General features: G+C 41.0%; 1 protein-coding gene across 4 annotated transcripts in view; it reads right to left on the bottom strand.

Moving 5' to 3' along the window:
- BICC1 (BicC family RNA binding protein 1) overlaps nt 1–12,397 on the bottom strand; it is a 327,983-nt gene extending 315,586 nt beyond the window's left edge. For all 4 annotated transcript variants that reach the window (XM_032137753.2, XM_058436258.1, XM_058436259.1 and 1 more), the window contains exon 1: nt 11,899–12,397. In XM_032137753.2, the coding sequence (XP_031993644.1) occupies nt 11,899–12,388 (490 nt within the window). In that variant the 5' untranslated portion in view covers nt 12,389–12,397. The remainder of the gene's footprint in view (nt 1–11,898) is intronic.
- Between the last annotated feature and the right edge of the window lie 5,126 nt (nt 12,398–17,523).

Here is a 17,523-nt window from a genome sequence, read left to right as displayed (position 1 = left end):
ATCTGCTGTTCTGCAGCCACCGCTGCTGACACCCAGCCAAACAGGGTCTGGAGTGGACCTCTAGTAAACTCCAACAGACCTGCAGCTGAGGGTCCTGTCTGGTAGAAGGAAAACTAACAAACAGAAAGGACATCCACACCAAAAACCCATCTGTACATCACCATCATCAAAGACCAAAAGTAGATAAAACCACAAAGATGGGGAAAAAACAGAGTAGAAAAACTGGAAACTCTAAAAAGCAGAGCACCTCTCCTCCTTCAAAGGAACACAGTTCCTCACCAGCAACGGAACAAAGCTGGATGGAGGATGACTTTGACGAGTTGAGAGAAGAAGGCTTCAGACAATGAAACTACTCCGAGCTACGGGAGGAAATTCAAAACAATAGCAAAGAAGTTAAAAACTTTGAAAAAAAATTAGAAGAATGGATAACTAGAATAACCAATGGAGAGAAGGGCTTAAAGGAGCTGATGGAGCTGAAAGCCAAGTATCCAGAACTACGCGAAGATTGCAGAAGCCTCGGTAGCAGGTGCGATCAACTGGAAGAAAGGGTATCACTGATGGAAGATGAAATGAATGAAATGAAGGGAGAAGGGAAGCTTAGAGAAAAAAGAATAAAAAGAAATGAACAAAGCCTCCAAGAAATTTGGGACTATGTGAAAAGACCAAACCTACGTCTGATTGGTGAACCTGAAAATGACGGGGAGAATGGAACCAAGTTGGAAAACACTCTGCAAGATATTATCCAGGAGAACTTCCCCAATCTAGCAAGGCAGGCCAACATTCAGATTCAGGAAATACAGAGAATGCCACAAAGATACTCCTCGAGAAGAGCAACTCCAAGACACATAATTGTTAGATTCACCAAAGTTGAAATGAAGGAAAAAATGTTAAGGGCAGCCAGAGAGAAAGGTCAAGTTACCCACAAAGGGAAGCCCATCAGACTAACAGCTGATCTCTCAGCAGAAACTCTACAAGCCAGAAAAGAGTGGGGGCCGATATTCAACATTCTTAAAGAAAAGAATTTTCAACCCAGAATTTCATATCCAGCCAAACTAAGCTTCATAAGTGAAGGAGAAATAAAATACCTTACAGACAAGCAAATGCTGAGTGATTTTGTCACCACCAGGCCTGCCCTAAAAGAGCTCCTGAAGGAAGCACTAAACATGGAAAGGAACAACCGGTACCAGCCCCTGCAAAAACATGCCAAATTGTAAAGACCATCGAGGCTAGGAAGAAACTGCATCAACTAATGAGCAAAATAACCAACTAACATCATAATGACAGGATCACATTCACACATAACAATATTAACCTTAAATGTAAATGGGCTAAATGCTCCAATTAAAAGACACAGACTGGCAAACTGGATAAGGAGTCAGGACCCATCAGTGTGCTGTATTCAGGAAACCCATCTCACATGCAGAGACATACATAGACTCAGAATAAAGGGATGGAGGAAGATCTATCAAGCAAATGGAAAACAAAAAAAGGCAGGGGTTGCAATCCTAGTCTCTGATAAAATAGACTTTAAACCAACAAAGATCAAAAGAGACAAAGAAGGCCATTACATAATGGTAAAGGGATCAATTCAACAAGAAGAGCTAACTATCCTAAATATATATGCACCCAACACAGGAGCACCCAGATTCATAAAGCAAGTCCTGAGTGACCTACAAAGGGACTTAAACTCCCACACAATAATAATGGGAGATTTTAACACCCCACTGTCAACATTAGACAGATCAACGAGACAGAAAGTTAACAAGGATATCCAGGAATTGAACTCAGCTCTGCACCAAGCAGACCTAATAGACATCTACAGAACTCTCCACCCCAAATCAACAGAATATACATTTTGTTCAGCACCACACCACACCTATTCCAAAATTGACCACACAGTTGGAAGTAAAGCTCACCTCAGCAAATGTAAAAGAACAGAAATTATAACAAACTGTCTCTCAGACCACACTGCAATCAAACTAGAACTCAGGATTAAGAAACTCACTCAAAACCGCTCAACTACATGGAAACTGAACAACCTGCTCCTGAATGACTATTGGGTACATAATGAAATGAAGGCAGAAATAAAAATGTTCTTTGAAACCAATGAGAACAAAGACACAACATACCAGAATCTCTGGGACACGTTCAAAGCAGTGTGTAGAGGGAAATTTATAGCACGAAATGCCCACAAGAGAAAGCAGGAAAGATCCAAAATTGACACCCTAACATCACAATTAAAAGAACTAGAAAAGCAAGAGCAAACACATTCAAAAGCTAGCAGAAGCCTAGAAATACCTAAAATCAGAGCAGAATTGAAGGAAATAGAGACACAAAAAACCCTTCAAAAAATTAATGAATCCAGGAGCTGGTGTTTTGAAAAGATCAACAAAACTGATAGACCACTAGCAAGACTAATAAAGAAGAAAAGAGAGAAGAATCAAATAGATGCAATAAAAAATGAAAAAGGGGATATCACCACCAATCCCACAGAAATACAATCTACCATCAGAGAATACTACAAACATCTCTATGCAAATAAACTAGAAAATCTAGAAGAAATGGATAAATTCCTCGACAAATACACCCTCCCAAGACTAAACCAGGAAGAAGTTGAAGCTCTGAATAGACCAATAACAGGTTCTGAAATTGTGGCAATAATCAATAGCTTACCAACCAAAAAGAGTCCAGGACCTGATGGATTCACAGCTGAATTCTACCAGAGGTACAAGGAGGAACTGGTACCATTCCTTCTGAAACTATTCCAATCGATAGAAAAAGAGGGAATCCTCCCTAACACATTTTATGAAGCCAGCATCATCCTGATACTAAAGCCTGGCACAGACATAACCAAAAAAGAGAATTTCAGACCAATATCCTTGATGAACATTGATGCAAAAATCCTCAATAAAATACTGGCAAACCGAATCCAGCAGCACATCAAAAAGCTTATCCACCATGATCAAGTGGGCTTCATCCCTGGGATGCAAGGCTGTTCAACATACGCAAAACAATAAACATAATCCAGCATATAAACAGAACGAAAGACAAAAACCACATGATTATCTCAATAGATGCAGAAAAGGCCTTTGACAAAATTCCACAAACCTTCATGCTAAAAACTCTCAATAAATTAGGTATTGATGGGACGTATCTCAAAATAATAAGAGCTATCTATGACAAACCCACAGCTAACATCATACTGAACGGGCAAAAACTGGAAGCATTCCCTTTGAAAATGGGCACAAGACAGGGATGCCCTCTCTCACCACTCCTATTCAACATACTGCTGGAAGTTCTGGCCAGAGCAATCAGGCAGGAGAAGGAAATAAAGGGTATTCAATTAGGAAAAGAGGAAGTCAAATTGTCCCTGTTTGCAGATGACATGATTGTATATCTAGAAAACCCCATTGTCTCAGCCCAAAATCCTCTTAAGCTGATTAGCAACTTCAGCAAAGTCTCAGGATACAAAATCAATGTACAAAAATCACAAGCATTCTTGTACACCAAACACAGACAAACAGAGAGCCAAATCATGAGTGAACTCCCATTCACAATTGCTTCAAAGAGAATAAAATACCTAGGAATCCAACTTACAAGGGATGTGAAGGACCTCTTCAAGGAGAACTACAAACCACTGCTCAATGAAATCAAAGAGGATACAAACAAATGGAAGAACATTCCATGCTCATGGGTTGGAAGAATCAATATCGTGAAAATGGCCATACTGCCCAAGGTCATTTATAGATTCAATGCCATCCCCATCAAGCTACCAATGACTTTCTTCACAGAATTGGAAAAAACTACTTTAAAGTTCATATGGAACCAAAAAAGAGCCCACATAGCCAAGTCAATCCTAAGCCAAAAGAACAAAGGTGGAGGCATCACGCTACCTGACTTCAAACTATACTACAAGGCTACAGTAACCAAAACAGCATGGTACTGGTACCACAACAGAGATATAGACCAATGGAACAGAACAGAGCCCTCAGAAATGATGCCACATATCTACAACTATCTGATCTTTGACAAACCTGACAAAAACAGGAAATGGGGAAAGGATTCCCTATTTAATAAATGGTGCTGGGAAAACTGGCTAGCCATATGTAGAAAGCTGAAACTGGATCCCTTCCTTACACCTTATACAAAAATTAATTCAAGATGGATTAAAGACTTAAATGTTAGACCTAAAACCATTAAAATCCTACAAGAAAACCTAGGCAATACCATTCAGGACACAGGCGTGAGCAAGGACTTCATGTCTAAAACACCAAAAGCAATGGCAACAAAAGCCAAAATTGACAAATAGGATCTAATTAAACTAAAGAGCTTCTGCACAGCAAAAGAAACTACCATCAGAGTGAACAGGCAACCTACAGAATGGGAGAAAATTTTTGCAACCTACTCATCTGACAAAGGGCTAATATCCAGAATCTACAATGAACTCAAACAAATTTACAAGAAAAAAACAACCCCATCAAAAAGTGGGCAAAGGACATGAACAGACACTTCTCAAAAGAAGACATTTATGCAGCCAAAAGACACATGAAAAAATGCTCATCATCACTGGCCATCAGAGAAATGCAAATCAAAACCACAGTGAGATACTATCTCACACCAGTTAGAATGGCCATCATTCAAAAGTCAGGAAACAACAGGTGCTGGAGAGGATGTGGAGAAATAGGAACACTTTTACACTGTTGTTGGGAGTGTAAACTAGTTCAACCATTGTGGAAGTCAGTGTGGCAATTCCTCAGGGATCTAGAACTAGAAATACCATTTGACCCAGCCATCCCATTACTGGGTATATACCCAAAGGACTATAAATCATGCTGCTATAAAGACACATGCACACGTATGTTTATTGTGGCACTATTCACAATAGCAAAGACTTGGAACCAACCCAAATGTCCAACAACGATAGACTGGATTAAGAAAATGTGGCACATATACACCATGGAATACTATGCAGCCATAAAAAATGATGAGTTCATGTCCTTTGTAGGGACATGGATGAAACTGGGAAACATCATTCTCAGTAAACTATCACAAGGACAAAAAACCAAACACCGCATGTTCTCACTCATAGGTGGGAATTGAACTATGAGAACTCATGGACACAGGAAGAGGAACATCACACTCCGGGGACTGCTTTGGGGTGGGGGGAGGGGGGAGGGACAGCATTAGGAGATATACCTAATGCTAAATGACGAGCTAATGGGTGCAGCAAAACAACATGGCACATGGATACATATGTAACAAACCTGCACATTGTGCACATGTACCCTAAAACCTAAAGTATAATAATAAAAAAGAATGGCAATGAAAATAAATAAATAAATAAATAAATAAATAAAAATAAAAAGTGAAATAAGTATTTTTATTGTACCACGTAATTTTCTATGCAAAAAAAAAAAAACATTTGACATGGAGAAAACAATGGAGAGTTTAGAGACAGTTCCAGTACTCAGTGGCCCTAGATTCTGTTCATAAAAGGAGTAACAAGATGAGAAGAGCTTTAGATGATCAAAGTTGGTTTCCTCTTTGGTATTTAGGTTTATTTCTGGACTATGCCAAGAAAGAAATTCTAGGGAGCCTCTCAGAACCTATTCTGGTTCAGGGGCTGCCTGATGAAAAAAAATTATCATTTAAAAAAAGGAAAGAAAGAAATTCTACTGATATATAATGTTACTGAATAATATAAGTTCCTACAGATTATCAGCACAGTCCAAAGTCTCTGATACAGGTAAGCTTTGACTTCAGTTGCAATTTGCAATTTTGAGTCTCAATGCTCCTCCACTTTGCCCACTGTGAGGAAAATATGGGGTAAAACATTCAGCATCCATTCTGACCCCCTTCTTCTTTGCCTACTTCCACTAGTGAGGCAGGAAAAAGAAGATAGATTCCCAGAGTCTTTTGCAGCAAAAGATGGCCAAAGTAGTACAGATAGAAGTTCCAGGAGAGAGAATTCTTTGTCACATAAAAAGGCAAAATCTCTAAGAGAAAATAATTTTTGTTCTTCCGCCTTTTACCTGCATAAACCACAGACACACCTCAAGACACAGCCACAGCCATAGTGCAAAAATAAGGCAAAAAACCACAGGCTGAAGATGGTGGAGGCAGGGAAGAGGGAAGACACGGGGCTCCTGATGCCCTTGAGCAGCTCTTGGAGCCTGGACTGCTTAGCCCCAGACTTCTCATTAGGTGAGAAAGACAAACCCCTGGCTTGTTTAAGCCACTCTGTGTCAGGTTTCCTGTTAGTCGCAGCCAAATACATTCTTGCCTGTAAAAGTCATTGGTGTAACAAACCTCTCTAGCTATGTATTTATCAATGATCAACTTCACCAAAACCCCCCAAGTCTTCATAGAGATAACAGTGACTGAGAGTGCTTGCTCCACGCCCGTGAGCGTGAGGTTTTACTGCCCCTCTCAGTGCATCCTCACGGAACTCTACAAGAAGCAAAGTGAGGACCTCCTCAATCCAAGTTAGTCTGAAAGCAGCTCCTGGGCTCTTTACTGCCAAGCTATACAACCTCTGATGTGTTTTTTCACTTAATCTATAAAGCAATTTTAATTTCAACTATGCTCTCTGGATCAAATAAATTGTCATAACAAAACTTTTCTAATTTTTTGAGGAAGACTTTCACTAAAACACATCAAACACATCCCCCCACACACACACCCAAAGGATTTACATGCAATTAGAAGAAAAAAGAAAAGAAGACTTGGCAAGTATTTGCTTTCTAGTGTTTTGAAATCTTTATCCATCATGTGAGACAGTACTGCCGCATCTGATGTTTATTAAGCACCATCAACCTGGCACTGAGCCAAGCATTTTACATACATTCTCACACTCAGCATTCACAGTATCACCATAAAGTGGGACTATTATTATCCCCATTTTACAGGTGAGCAAATGAAACATGTTAACCCAGGCAGAGTATTTTCTTCAAAAAAGCTTCTTTCTACACACCAATGAATGACTCAAATTCAGAGCAACTTACAACTAGAAGAGAGATTAACTGATTTCGCTGCTAGTCTTTAGTAAACCATAATAGAAATGAATGGCTCAGGACCAGTCAAAGAATGAAAAATACTCAAAGCAAGAACAATTTACAACTAAAAAGGGCGAAATGCCCTCTCATCCTGAGCAAAATCTAGAATTCCACACTCATGTCTAATGGAGCTTTGCTTAGTATTTACCCACCCACCTTTACAAGTGTACTCAACACATGGCAAGCTGCCAGGAAGGCCAATAATAATATTTAGATAGCTGTGCATGTTCATTAATCATAAGATAATTTAAGACCAAACTAAAGTTTCCAATATACTTGATTTTCATGATCAATATAAGAAAGGGCATTTTATACATTATGATTTACTGTGAATATTGTTATTAGCTTATTCAGCACTTCCTATGTTGCCAGCACTGGGATGACTTACATACACCTTTTTCCTCTTCATTGTCAAAACTACCTCAGGAGGTAAGTACTACCATTAACTGTCCCGTTTGAGAAATGAGGTCGCAAGTGATGGATTCTCCCAAGTTCCCTATTAAAATGTAGCATCAAGATTCAAATCTAGATTTAGCCCGGAGCCCTGTGCTCTTAATCTCTAAGCTCATAAACTTATTTGATTTGTTTTTGCTGTTTATTAGCCTTGATCAAGCATTAGCTAGAAAACTCTGTTTATTTAAGCTTTACTCTTTATCTTCACTTTCAGTACTCCCCCATTTTCATACATTTTTGGCTTCATATTTCTTCCCGCTCTCATGAAAAAAGTCTAAATTATCTGTTCATCAAATCATTTTAAAAATCCACTAAAGTTTGCTGAATTAAAGAGACAACATAGTTGCTGCTCCTACTGTTAATCAATGATGTACAACAACCTCTATTTCAGTGGCTAACTCTGCTACTTAACCAAGCAGTAGCAAATGACCCCAGTTCTGCCTATCATTGCAAAAATGCAACATGGTTCTTAAATTCTTTGGCAGCAGTATCATAAAATCCCACCAGATGTCAATCTCCTTTCATGAAAATAGGCCATTCCTCCCCACCACAGGTCCCACTTTTTAACACTCACTACTTTCTCTACTGAAAGAAGGGATTCCCAAACTTTGAAAATGCCAAAGCTTCTGAATTTTATGTGGGAAATTTTTTTTAATAATTTGAAGTGCTGTGTTATATATGGGAATTTTTAATTTTATAGTACACATATATGTTTTTACAAAGAAAAATACTTTTAAAAAGAAAAGTCTTAATATAGGAATCCTGTGATTGCCTCAGCACTCTGGCAAACACCAAGACTGTATCTCTGATTCTCTTGACTCAATTATTTCCTACTTTCTCCCAGACTTCCTGCTATAACACTCTCCTCCCTTTCCTCCCTGATAACTCATAGTTGAGTTAATGTGAGTTATGATATGTAACTTATAACTTTGAGTTAATTTAACTAAAATTTAATTGACTTACATAAATCAATACTATTATTTCACATGATGCATGAAATTTACATTTGAAGATTAGTATTAAAGAAATTATATACGGATTTTATCATTAAAAATGCTGTCTGTGGTATTCATTCCAAGACATAACACACCCATCAAAAAGCCAAACTTGAAAATAAATTTCCACTTATAAAACTGTAAACTAATAAAACTGATAGTCTTCATTTACAGCAAAAACATCAGATACTCTGCATGGTTGTTTCGAAGTAGTAATTAGACCCCAATCTGCCAGTAAAAAAACCATGAAAAAAGAGTGATATTTCCCTACATTGTTGGCCTGGTGGTTTTTATCTGTAACAATTCTTTTAAGTTTCAATGATCATCTAAGAATGGTATTTCATTTATTTGACTACTACCCTATTGCCCATATATTAACCTCACTGAATTTTTGGTCCATTGCGTAGAAGAATTTCTCTACTAATAAAAATACAACTCATTAAAGATTAACTTGCCCCCAGGACAGTCTCTCTGGAAACAAATTCCAAGCATTATAATCACCAATTTGCACTCTGAATACTTAAAGGCAGATAATCTTATTTATCCTGATTTAAATTGGAAACCCGTACCTATTTTAAGTCAATTGTAAATAGAAAAATAGCACACCCAAATTCACAATAATTGAAAACTCAGATATAGACTTTACTTACTTGGCACTTTTCAAATAAAAAGCTTTCCACCCAAGAATATCTAACAATATTAGAATGCTTATTGACTTGACAGACTTACTTCTTTAGTTTCTATTTTACTTCTGCAATTATGAACTTGCAAAATTATTTTGTTCCCCAACTATTTATTGAGTATATACTATATTTCATACATTGTGGTAGGCACTGGAAGTCCTTTTAATCCATGATGCAATATTTATTATTAATAATAACAACAAATATTCATTAAGTTCTTATCATTGACCAAACACTGGGCAAATGTTAGCTTGTTACGCATTATCTCTTTCGATTCTCCCAAAACCTAAAAGGTCCTAGTATCAGCTCCATTTTACTACAGATGGGCAAACTGAAGGCAGAGAGAGGCCTAGCAACTTTCCTGAGATCCTATAGGGTTTTGAACCCAGGTATTAGTGGTCCCAGTGCTCACACTTGCGTTTTGGTCAACAACTAACCACATATACTACAATGGTCCCATAAGATTATAATGAAGCTGAAAAATTCCTATCGCCTAGTGATGTCATAGCCATAGTAACATAACACATTACCTTTCCAATGTTTAGATATATTTAGATACACAAATACCACTGTGCCACAACTGTCTACAGTATTAGGTATAGTAACATGCCTTGTAGCCTAGTAACATTATTTGTAGCCTAGGAGCAACAGACTATACCACATAGCCTAGGTAGTAGGTGTAGCAGGCTACACAATCTAGGTTTGTGTAACTACACTCCATGATGTTTGCACAATGAAAATGCCTAAGGACACATTTCTAAGAATGTATCCCAGTCGTAGTCCTTAAGCAATGCATGACTGTATATCGGTTGTTCAAGAGATGTTAAGACTTTCTGTAAAATAAACTTTATTACTGCAAAGCAATTTCAAACCATCTCAGGTCGTAATATCACATCTATTAACACAAAAGAGCCTTCAAATTTTCAAAAAGTCTCATCAAAATTTCATTTTATTCAAAGCGAAAATGAATTAAATCAAAAAAGGAAATTCACTTCTAAAGCTCAGGTTATACACTTGAACTTCCCAGAAGCTAACATGGCTGTCCTTACTTGTTTGTGCGCAGGTGAAACAGATCATTCTTTCATATCACTCCAAACTAATGTAGAAAACTGAAAGCTGGTTGAAAAGGATGAGTATGTGCTACTATCAGTTCATTCCAAACGATCTCACAATATATGCCTGACATAAATTTAATATTTTGTTTTATAATCATTAACTAGACAAAAAGAACCACAGAACAGACGAAATAACTAAAATTAGTTACTGAAATGCAACTGGGGCTTTAATTTCCAAATCTATCTTATAACGGTCTTACTTGAAGAGTTTATCACAGAAGTAACTCTCCTCAAAAGTTACATAATTTGAGAAAAAAAGAGAGGGAAGGGGAGAGACAAAGACATGACACACATTAGGGATCTTTATCAATAAAAATAAGCAACAAGGGAGGAAAGCCTGTAGCACATCCAAAAAACGCCTGCCAAACACTCTTGCTATTTGTTTCCACCAAGTTATTGTTTTGGAAAACATGTTGTTCTCTCTTAAAATAACCTGCTTAATTGTTCTAAAAAGCCACTGCATCTCCACAGAGGGCTAAATCGTTCCCATACTGAGATGCATTGACTGATAAAGTCAAAGTAAGTTATGCAGAAAGCCACAAATAAAGTTTGAAAAGCTCCAAACTCTCCCGCGATAAAAGAACACTAGCTACTGAATGAATCTTCACCAGCGCCCTAAGTGAGACTAATGCCTGGTCCCGTACACGTATTTTAAGAATAGCAGTCATTCAAACTAACTCATTTCTCTCTTTGGAAGTGGGAAATGAGCCACATCGGTGGCTACAGGTAGGCTAGTAATTTATAGATTTTAAGAAAGGTCAAAATGACCTTGGACGTTTTGACATTCACTCCAATACTCGTATTATAAATCAGAATCTGTTTTCGATCCAGTATCGTTGAAGATTTTCTGCCTGGTAAAGTCCCAAAGAAATTAAAGAGTTAAAAATAATTCTAAGTTGTGAAAGACAAAGTCAGACACCCATAGCATAGGAAGATTTTTATGGACTGAATGTAACTCAAGATGTGTTTTATAAGCCTGTCAAGAGATGAACACTGTCCTCAAACATAGCAGCACTGCCTCCACACTCCCCCCTCGCTTTGGCTGCTCACCCCCATCCTGGCCCTCCTTGACCACAGTGGTGGGGGCGGGAGCTCCTGTCTTAAGCTTTGACATCTGCGGAGCGTTTCCCAATAGCGAGACAAGGCCCCTCAGCTGGAGGAAGTGGACACTGACAAGGGGAGAGAGTGAAACAGACGGAGAGACAGAACTCGAGGCTGCCAGGGCGTGGGGAGGGTCACGCATACTCTGTGCGGCCCGAGTGGTCCGGATGGCACAGCCCAGGTGTCCAGGCTAAAGTTGGCATCTCCAAACTCCAGAACGCAACTTGGGCGCGCCAGTACAAACTCGGCCTTCGGTTTTTCTGAAGCCGGTTAAGTTCGCACAGGGCCCCCAGTGCCTGGAAACCTGAGAGGCGTGGAAGGGTGGGGAGTCCCGCGAAGTCTCCAGTCCCTGGGTGTCCTCCGGCTCCGCGGGGGAGCGGGCCTGGAGCTAAACCGGCCGTAGGCTGGAGTAGCGGGCGCCGGGGCGCGCGGTGGGGATGTCCGAGAAGGAGTTAGAGGCTCAGTCGGGGAGTCCGAGAACACGGGGGATGCCTACCTTGTAACATGGCCTCAAGTTTCTTCCTGTCCACGCGGAAGCGCTCCTCGCTCCACTCCGGGCTGTGCAGGGTCGCCCCGGCGACCAAGTCGTCCTCGGATCCGGGCATTGGGGAGTCGGTGCTGCGCTCGCTGTTGGAGCCGGGATCCGACTGCGCCGCCAGGTAGCCGGGCTCTCCCTGGGCGGCCATGGTGGGCGCGCAGCGCTTGGGCTCCCGCTGCCGCCGCCGCTCTGCCTGCGCTGCCGCCTCCGCTCGCCGGCCGGGCTCAACTGGCTCCCAGCGCCGCGGCGCTAGCTCGTCCCCCTGCAGCCGCCGACGCCACCGCCAACGCCGCCGCCGCCACTGAGCCCCCGGCGCATCCCAGCCCCGGGCGCCGCCCACGCCGCCCGCCACCCCAGGTCGTGGCCCCGGTCCGGGTCCAGTGGCTGCGCCGCCCCCCGCCAGCAACGCCCGCGCGGAATGAGCGCGCCGCGCAGCCCGCGCCTCCATCCGCAGGGCTCGGCGCCCCCTCCCCGCCCGCCGCCCCTGCAGCCGCGCGCTCATTGGCCCGGCCAGCCCACGGGGAGCGGCGGCGGGCGGGCGGCCCCTGGCGCTCACACACTCGCGCGCACACACACACCACGTACACACTGCCACTTTCTGCACTTACACGTATAAATCCTTTCCATACATGCACTTTCATAGCTCCTCAAACACACACACACTCCTGAACGCACATGGAGTGTCCACGTAATTCCTGTCTACACACACACATCACACACACTACTACTTTTCTGCACTTACACATACAAATCTCTTCCCCCACATACTCTCATAATCCTCCAAACACACAAACACAAACACGCCAAGTTCAAGCACAGCAGAGTCCTGGACGCACACTAAGTGCATACACAATTCCGCTGTTTACATACATACCCTACACCCTGAAACTCACAGCCCCAGTTGGTTCCACAAGCTCGAACGTGAGGAAGAGGAAAAAGAAGGCTTGGCGAAGAAATCATGCCCGTCTTTCGCAGGCATCGCCCTGGACGTGGTTCGCATGTAGTTCATACCTCCAGGAAGGGCTCAAACCCAGACACCTCCTCTCCTCCCAGCAAAGTGGCCCGCTGCACGAGAGGTGGACAAGAGGCTTACTCTTTTTATTCTGAGAAGGGGAATTTTTTTTTTTTTTTCTTGAATGGAGTGAGGAAGGAATTGTTTTCTCTGTGATTCTCAAGGAATGGACTCAGCAGACTTTTTTTTTTTTTTTTTTTAAAGTAGAAAAGGGGCTCGGAGATTGCGGTGTTGGTGAGCTGGATCCAGCTGGCACATGGGCAGGGCTGTCTTGTCAGGGACTGAGGGTTTTTCCTCTGTTTTCAAGGTCAGTCTCTGACAGATGACGGCCAGTAACCTCTGAGCCTCACTGCCGAGGGCCAGCCCACCCACGGCCTCTGTCAAGCTTGGATATGAAGCGCGGGGGAAGAGGAGACTCGCTCATACTGGGTGTGCCCTTGGAACTCTGTTTTCCCAGTTCACACAGATTCATAGCCTATTATTTTATGACCCAAAGTACAAAGACTTGCGGGGAGGAATGATGGGGATAGCAGTTTGTCACTGCGCCACAGAAGGAGGCTTCCTGGCTCACATGTAGGAAGAGCCATATCACTGGCACAGGCCTGTGGATAATCATGGAATATGCTGAAGGTAAATCAAAATTATTTCAGGTTCAGCTGCCTAGTTAACAGGAATTGACCCTGTGATGGGTACAGATGAGGAAACTGATACCGTGGGAAATAAAGTAACTTGATTAAGGTCGTCCAGCAGCAGATAATACAGCCAATAATCGGACCCAGGTCTGTGGGTTTTTTTTTTTTTTTGAGACGGAGTCTCGCTCTGTCGCCCAGGCTGGAGTGCAGTGGCGCGATCTCGGCTCACTGCAAGCTCCGCCTCCCGGGTTCACGCCATTCTCCTGCCTCAGCCTCTCCGAGTAGCTGGGACTACAGGCGCCCGCCACCACGCCCGGCTAATTTTTTGTATTTTTAGTAGAGACGGGGTTTCACCGTGGTCTCGATCTCCTGACCTCGTGATCCGCCCACCTCGGCCTCCCAAAGTGCTGGGATTACAAGCGTGAGCCACCGCGCCCGGCCTCGTCTGTGGGTCTTTATACAAAGTCTTACCTTTTTGAGCGGAGACCCCTCCTGCCCAGAGTCACCTCCTGAAGAACTGAGAGCATCAGCACACTTAACTGCTCTGATTCACCATCATGTGTTCCTTTTATAAACTTGTTAATTACTGTTAATTTCTATCCAAGGCACTAGTTTCAGCACCAAAAGGGTTTATCTAGGAGCGTTCCCACTATTTTCCATCAGGGACATTTACTGTGTTTTTCTATCAACAAATATTTATTAGGACCCTACTATGTACTTGGCACTGTTAAGCCCACGGAATAGTGAGCAAAGACAGACACATCCCTGTACTCCTTCCTGGAGCTGAAATTCTAATGAGAAGGAATATTGACCAAAAAGTAAATCACAAATATAAAATCATGCCCGCAATAAGCATTACAAACAAGAGACTCAAGATATGAGAAAACCTATAATAGAGTAATTGGATTCAGTCAGAGAGGTCAGTGAAGGCTTCTCAGAAACAGTGACTCTAGCTCAGAACAGACATTGGAAGAGAAATTAACTAGGCAAGGAAAGGAAGAGCCATCCCTGCAAATGGTCATCTGATCATAGTAACATCCCTGAAGGTAAATACTACAATTATCCTCATTTTAGAGTTGAGGAAACTGAGGCACAAAAGGTAAAATGACTTGCTCAAGGTTGCACGACTAAGGTGAAGAATACGAATTTGAACCCAGGCAGTCTCTTGAAAATTAAGCTTCAGGTGCTTTATGCTTAGCCAATAAGTTATATTGGCTCTCAATAAGATTAGCACAAGTAAAGACACTGTAGCAGAAGGGGGCAGTATGCATTCCCCTGTTGGATGAACTAAAAGAAGGCCAGCATAGCTGGTACAAGGAAACAAGGAATTAGGACTCACTGGGGCAGGAGCTATAAGTAAGAGGGGGCATATGTAAGCAGCATAGGTCAAATTAGGGAGTTTTTGTCTCTATCCTTAGAATAAAAGGAAATCATATAGAGGCTGTAAGTAAAGAAAGATGTGCTTAGATTTGCATTTTAAAAAGTTGACTATGGCTGTAGTGTGGAGAACAGACTGGGGGACAAGGATAGATAGAAGCAGTTGGACCAATTAAGAGACTATAGAGGAAGTTTAGATAATAAATGCTGCTAGCTTACATACGTGGTGAAGATGAGAGACATGAGAGGATTTGAGAAATATTTCAACAGTAAGAATCACCAAGTGATGAATTAGAAATAGTGTGATGGGAAGAGAAATGTTGAGAATATCTCCAGGGTTCTGGCTAACACAATAAGAGAGAGAGAGGTGTCATTAACTGAAACTGGGAATACTGAAAGAAAATCACAGTGGAGGAAAGTTCATGAAGTTGAATTCGGCATTTTGAGTTTGAAATGATGTTGAGATCTCCAAGAAGAGATGTCGTGTTAGCAGTTGAATAGGTCTGGAATTCAGTAAAGGAATCTTGGCGAGAGATTAAAATGTGTTATTTGTTTATAGGTAACAATTCTAGCCATCTACCTGGGTCAGACTGTCTAGGGGAAAAGAAGAGAGTTAGAAGAAAAGGGAACCAAGGAACGTGACTTTTTAAAATTCTGACAGTGGTCAAGTAGAGGACAGTGTAATGTGAAAGGATATAGAAGCAGCAGTGAAAGAAGAATGAAGAAACAAATAAAGCTGTGTCATGTAAACTCAGGAAAAACACTATTACAAAAAGGAAAGTGTGATCATCTTTGTATACTAAGGGAAGTCAACATTTTTTTTTATGAGATTGCTGAGACCTTGGCAAGAAAGCCATAATGGAGTGGTTGAGGAGTGCGTATAGCTAATGAAATGAGAGGTAACAATAACTCTTTGGAAAAGGTTTGGCTGAGAAAGGGAGGAAGGAGCAATAGCTGAAGGATAAAGTGGGCAAAGGGAGCCTGTTTATTGCTCACTGGTTGTTTGGTAGTTTGGTTGGTTAGATGGTTGATTTAATGGTTTGCCAGGTTTGAGCATGTTTAAAAGTGACTGGAAAAGATTCAGGTGGCAGAAATTGAGTATTCAACAAAAAGGAGAAGCATTAATATTATCAGGTTTTGAGAGCATGAACAGAATAGATTACAAGAGATAATAAGAGGACAAATAGCTCATCAGAAAGTAAACAAGATGGGTACAAATATAGGTCAGTTTGTAGGCTGCATTTTTACAATAGGAAGGAATTCCCGTATGATGGATTGTATTTTCCCAAAAGAGTAAAAGTCAAGGTTATCTATGAAGAGTAGGAGGGAAAGAGAGCAGTCATAGGTTTGAAGAGAGTAGAGAGATCTGGCTTGCTTTTGGTAGTTGAGAGGTTTTTATATAGGCTTTGCATCTGTAAAAGGATGAGTGGCACTGTTGAGAGGCCAGTTGATGTTGGCAATCATAACTTTATAAAATTATAATGATAATCATAAATTTATAATTTGTCCTATGACTTTCTCCAACAGTACTCAGCTTCTTGAATGCAGGCACAGAGAAAACAGAACTCCTGCCAAATGGATGCAGCATCAAGAGCCAAATGGCAATGCAGCAATGCCCAGTGGAAAATAATTTCCATGGTAGAAGTTTATACCCCGCAAAACTATCAACCAAACATAAGGCTAAAATCCATTCTCAAAAAAAAAAAAATTTTTATTTATTTATGCCCTGTCAGAGGTAGCTAGTAAAGATTGCTTGCCACCAAAACAAGATTAAATCAAGATAAAGAGAAAATGTAGAATATAGAAAACAAGCAAGCTAGCACATGATAGAGGCAAAAGAGTTCCTCAAGATGATAATGAAAAGAGAACTCAAACTGGAGTCGGTCAGAAAATTCAGGGTTGAGATTTCTTTAGATTAAATGGAATTCTTGGAATGCAAGAACATAGTCAGAGGATATTGAGACAGCTCATGAAGACTCTGTGGTTCAATTAGTGATTAGTTCATAGAAAACTGTGGTACCAAAAAGAAGACAATTATTAACTCCAAGTATAACAAAACATGCAGGAAATTTCAGAATAATCAGAGTATGCAACCTGGCTGAGTCGTAACTAGCATTTGTTTAGTTGTAATAATGTAAACCATGCATATTGATCTAACCTAAATTATGACATATCTAGATTAGGAATTTGAGGGATTGAGCAATGTGCCTGTGTGTAGTGGGGGCTTTGTGTAAGGGGAGGAAGTGGTGAAAAAAAAAAACCTCATCTGCTTTAAGGAAACATCAATAGATAATAGCTAAAACGGTTTCAAAAATCAGGAGGAAGCAATGTAAGCATATTATTTGGAGACACAGTGGCAACAGTAATATCAAGCTAAACGTTTTGGAAGTCATTGCTGTAGGAAATGGGAAATGAGGGGAAGGCATACAGTACTTCTGGTTTTTATACAAGTCTTCTAGAACAATTTGATGGGTGTATAACTTTAATTTTGGAAATGCAAATGAAGTAACGCATGCTTATTACACCATTATTGATAATGATAAATATCATTATCATTAATGA

This window comes from Hylobates moloch, unplaced genomic scaffold (genome assembly GCF_009828535.3).
Source record: "Hylobates moloch isolate HMO894 unplaced genomic scaffold, HMol_V3 SCAFFOLD_3, whole genome shotgun sequence".
NCBI lineage: Eukaryota > Metazoa > Chordata > Mammalia > Primates > Hylobatidae > Hylobates > Hylobates moloch.
This window is presented reverse-complemented; position numbering and strand designations above follow the sequence as displayed.